We start from the raw sequence: 5,080 nt of genomic DNA, 5'->3' as shown, positions 1-5,080 counted from the left end.
CTGGGGTTCAGGGCTGGGGGAGGCCACCTGTCACTGGGGACCCTGCTGTCGTGTTTGGATGCTGTATGGTGGGTGTGCGGCGCTAGAACAAATTTTGAAAAATGGGGGTGCTCAAATCAGGCCAAAAGGATGAGTAGCAGCGTGAACGGCAGCAGCCCCGCCCTCGGAACCCTCTCCTTCCTGTGAACTTGCTGGGTCCATCCTCCCAGCAGGGAGGGGTCATAGATGAGCCAGAAGGCTCGGAGAGTTCTGGCCACATGCTTCAGGCAGCACAGCAAGTGCAAGTCCTGGGAACTTCCCTCCCACCCTCTGCAGGGACGTCCTCCTTTCAGGGACCAAGCTTTGCTCCTGTCAGGGCAGAGGCTGCAGCCCATATGACCAGGGCCCTGGTCCAGACACAGCCCTGGATCCTGTCCCCACCTGGGGTGTGCAAGGACAGAGGGTCTCTCTGGCTTATTCAACAGGTGTTTATTAAGGGCCTACACTGTGCTGAGGCTGCCGTTCAGGGAGCCCAATGAATGTGAGGCCTGGCCCCTCCCTTCAGGCCTCCAGGCCCCATCTCTGGAGCCTCCCAGGAACTCACGCTGACCCCCGTCCTCCAGTTCTACTCAGTCCACTTCATCTCAGCCTTTGCTGGGCCCTCCTGAGTGCCTGTCCCCTGCTGGGTGTGGGGGACACCATGGACCAGACCTGGCTCAGGTCATAGATGGGGTAGGCAGGGAAGGCTTCCTGGAGGAAGAGGTGCCTGAGCACAGGGTTAAGGGTGGAGAATGCTGGGCCATGGAAACAGCAGCAGAGAGGGTTGGAGGGGCCGTCTGCAGGCCGATCTGTGTCACTAGAGCCGATCTGCCGGGTGGGAGTCCTGGAGAGGGCCATGGGAGGGTCAGGGTGGAGGACAGAGGCGCAGAGGGACATGGTCAGACCTGTGTTAGGACGTGCCTCAGGAACCAGGACAGGCTCCCACTGGGCCGGGTGTGTGAGGAGTGGCACGGGGGCCTGGGGCACCACACCCAGTGTGGGCTGCAGCAGGGCCCCCCGGGAGCCTACAGCTGGCTGGGGCCCCAAAGCAGCAGGCTGAGTGCAGGGAGCAGCGCCAGGATGGCGGCAGCCGGCTGCAGGGCGTGGGCCCCGCTGGCGTTGCACAAGTCGGTGTCACAGCAGGTGATGTTCTTCTTGCCCACGTAGTAGTCCTGTGAGTCATCCACGCAGTTTGAGCTGCAGCCTTTACTGATGACGGTCAGGAGGCCCACGGCGCCTGGGGAGCAGCGGGACCCGGCAATGGGGCTGCCCTGCATGCTCACCCGCCTGACCTGTCCCAGGCCTCCTCCTGTCCCCACCCTGCCTGAAGCTCTAGAGTCCCCCTGGGCTGGCCTCAAGATTGCAAGCAGTGCAAGGGCCTGGTCTCAGCCCTGGTCTTAGCCCTATCCAGATGCCCAAGTCAAGTGGAACACCCACTGAACGTCAGCAATGGTGTGAATGAGTGAGCAAGCACAGGGATGGGGGGGACAGACGGGTGGAGGAGTGGCAGATGGAGGATGCGGAGGGACAGACGGGTGGAGGAGTGGCAGATGGAGGATGAGGAGGGACAGACGGGTGGAGGAGTGGCAGATGGAGGATGAGGAGGGACAGACGGGTGGAGGAGTGGCAGATGGAGGAGGATGGCTGGAGGAACAGATGCTGGGTGATCGTTGGGGGGCAGGTGTGGGACGGGTGAGGGATGGGTGGAAGGAAAAGAGCACATAGGTGTGGGCAGATGGCCAGAAGGATGAATAGTTCAGTGGCAGAGACCTAGGCCTGGTGACTTTCGTCCCCCCACTCACGGATGCGCTCGGTCCAGCACTGCTTCTCCGGCTGCGTGCAGTTCTCCACCTTCAGGCAGTCCGCATTGCTCACCTGGGCCTTGCAGGAGTAGCACAGCAGGGCAGTGCCTGTGGGGTGGAGTGGGAGGGGCCTCAGAGGCTGCCCCATAGCACTCACCAGGAATGGTGGCTCCTGGGCAGGGACCTGCCAGCCTCATCTTCTCTGCAGTGCAGAGGGCAGGGCAGAGAGCAAGATCCGGACCCTTCCGGAGAGAGCACAGTCTGTGCTGGGACAGGCCTCTGCAGGGGCACGAACTTCTCCACACACCCCCAGGACTGGCTTTTCTGCACGCCTCCTGCCACGGTGCCCGGCAGCTGCCATGTGTGCCCCAGCCCCCTGCTTGCAAGGGTAAAGCTTTGTTAAAACGCCCATGCTCCTGAGAGAGAAGGGGCTCGCCTCACCTGGCAGGGGCCCGGCTGGACACTTGGAGGCAGGGGATGGATGACGCTTTTCCAGGACTTCCTCAGGCCACCACCATGGAGGCCCACCTGGCCTTGTCCCCAGCAGCCCGGCCTCTCAGCCCCTCTCAGGCCTCCCGTGTCAGGTCTCGCTCTGCCCCTGGGGTGGTGGCCCTGCTGCTAGGTGCTCATGGCCACTGTCTCCTCCTCCGAAACTACCGCACCTGCCTGTGCAGGCAGGTGCCCAGCACTGTCCTCAGTGCCCCCTCCTCACCCTCAATATCTCCTCCCCATCTTCAGGGCCCCCTCCTTAGTGCCTCTGAAACGCTGCCCTGTTTAGTCCCTCAGTGGCTGTTTTTGTGACCTCGCGTTCCAGAAGAGGAAGCTGCAGCTGTGGGGTTGACTGACCCCGGGACCCTGGGTCGGGATGGTCCTACCCCAAGCAGAGCAGCGCAGGCCAGCAGCTCCCTGGGACCCTCGGAAGCTGCAGTGCTGGGACTGGGCCAGATGTAGACCCCCGGGTCCTTGCAGGACATCCCCAGCACCCCGCCTTGTGCCCTCAAAAGCACTTCTTAGCCTAAGGCTTCCTGCCCTGTGCCTCCCGGCTCCTCATCAGCATCTCTGTCCATCTGTCCATCAGTCTGTCTATCTGCCCCGAGGAGCCAGGCCCTGCCCCACGGTCATGAAGGAGAGTGACTCCGTGCTGACCCTGCAAGCCCTGGTCACAGGGGATGGCAGGGACAGGTCGCTGCCTGGTCGTGCCAAGAGCTGCCTTGGAGGAACGGAGGCTAGGGCGAAAGCCTCATCCCCTACCCCCTTCCTCCTTCCTCCTTCCCCCGCTCCTCTCCATGTGCCCTGCAGGTATCCCTCTGGCCTCCCCGGCTCACCCCTGCTCCCTTCCCTGCTGGGGGCCGGCCAGGGCCTCACCTGGCTGCAGGGCCAAGCCTGCCGTCAACAGGGCAAGCAGCACAGCCTTCATGGTCAGGGGTGGGCAGCGGTGGAGAGGGCCTTGAGTGGCTTTATATGACCGCAGCTGGGGAAAGGCTGGACTGCCCATAGTCAACACCAGCAGGTTTCCTGGAGCCAGTGAGGGCCCCGGGGCTGGGCAGATCTGAATCTCCTCCCTGAGCGACCTGCACCTCCCTCTCCCTTTGTCCTTCTTTCCACCTCTGAAGGACAGAGCCTGCCCAGGGCCATATCTCAGCCACCCCAGGCTGAGGGCTGAAACGTCCTCAGGCCCCAGATTATGCCTCTCCCACCTCCCCAACCTCACAGCGCAAAGCCAGACAAGGAAGACCCTTTCTCCAGACTCCTCCAGGCCTCGGCCTTCCAGCCAAGGATGAGGGCACCTCCCTGGGCCCTGTGCTCCTACAGAAGCTGTGCCACCCTCCTGGGGCCCACGGCCCACGGGGTGATAAGTCTTGGTCACAGTGTCACTGACAGATCAGCAGCAGGTGCTGCAAAGGAGAGGGGCAGGGGCTGTTCTGGGTGTGAACCAAAAGTAACATTCTAAGGACCCCCAGCCATCTGAGTGGACCCCTCCTCTCGGCAAGGGCTTTCCGAAGTGAACCTGAAAAACTGGTTCAGGCCATGACAGCAAAGGGTTGGACAGCCTCATTATCCCTCCTCTCATCAGAACTCAGGAAGAGCCAGCGTGAACATCAACACAGGCCTTCAGTCTGATGAGAAACATTTACCAGCTATTCTCTCGGAAGCCTGCTACGTGGAGGCTTCATCTGGTGATAAAGCCCTGGTCTCCACAACCCCATATAACCCAGACATTCCTTTCTATTGATAACTCTTGCAACCAATTCCCAACCAGAAAATACTTAAATTCACCTATAACCTGGAAGCCCCCAGTTCCAGTTGCCCACCTTTTTGGACCAAACCAATGTATGTCTTCAATGTATTTGACTGATGTCTCATGTCTTCCTAAAACGGATAACATCAAGCTGTGCCCTGACCACCTTGGCCACATGTTCTCAGGGTCTCCTGGGGGCTGTGTCACAGGCCATGGTCCCTCATATTTGGCTCAGAATAAATGTCTTCAAATATTTTACAGAGTTTGGCTCTTTGTTGACCCAGGGGACAGCCTCCCTGGGGAGGAGACCCTGTTGGACAGGTCTTCATTTATGGGGCATTCAGTGTGGGCTGGGCCTTGGGCTAGGAGCTTTACCCTCAGGACCTTGAGTGACCCTCAGCTTGGAACTTTAGCTGCAAGGGAGTCAGGAAGTGCAGCTTTTAGCAGCCTCTGCAATAGCGGGAGGCAGGGGCTGGGCCCAGGGCTGTATGGCCTCTGTCTGCCCCAGATCCCCTCTCCCTCCTGCTCCATGACCTGGGAGACTGGTCCAGCTCCCATGGGCAGGAGATGAGAGGGTGGAAGAGACAAGGTCAGGCCAGCTCTCCTGCCAGCTGGTTGGGTGGTAGCTGCAGTGCCTCTGGCCCTCTAGAGCAGGTCCAGGCTCTCCTGCCAGCTGTGTGGGCAGTGGCGGTCATGGCTGTGGCCTTCTAGAGCAGGCCCACGTCCTGTCAGCCAGGCTTCTCCTGTCCCCAGGGCTCTGGCCAGCCTCTGGTCACTGTACTCTCCCCCTCATTCCTGCAAGCCCATGGGGGCGGTGGCTTCCTGCTGCTGCTGATTTTGAGGGGGACTCGTGGCCCTGCTGTCTCCTTCAACCTGTCCCCTGCCTTTGTACATGGGCCCTGAGTTAGACGACTTTGCCTGGCAACCCTCTTGAGTATGCTGTTGTTCCTGCCGGATGCTGGTGGGTCCACTGTGGGCTGTGGCCCTGCCTGCTGCTGAGTGTGTGTCTGGAGGGAGGCAG

General features: G+C 60.9%; 1 protein-coding gene across 1 annotated transcript; it reads right to left on the bottom strand.

Moving 5' to 3' along the window:
* Positions 1–447: 447 nt before the first annotated feature.
* PSCA (prostate stem cell antigen) lies at positions 448–3,284 on the bottom strand. Its single transcript, XM_017895156.1, has 3 exons — positions 3,186–3,284; positions 1,821–1,928; positions 448–1,255 (listed from the first exon to the last, which is right to left on the bottom strand). Exons 1-3 carry the CDS (start codon positions 3,235–3,237, stop codon positions 1,044–1,046), a joined length of 372 nt encoding a protein of 123 aa, XP_017750645.1. The 5' UTR covers positions 3,238–3,284; the 3' UTR covers positions 448–1,043.
* Between the last annotated feature and the right edge of the window lie 1,796 nt (positions 3,285–5,080).

This window comes from Rhinopithecus bieti, unplaced genomic scaffold, assembly GCF_001698545.2.
Source record: "Rhinopithecus bieti isolate Rb0 unplaced genomic scaffold, ASM169854v2 scaffold_25940, whole genome shotgun sequence".
Classification (NCBI taxonomy): domain Eukaryota; kingdom Metazoa; phylum Chordata; class Mammalia; order Primates; family Cercopithecidae; genus Rhinopithecus; species Rhinopithecus bieti.
This window is presented reverse-complemented; position numbering and strand designations above follow the sequence as displayed.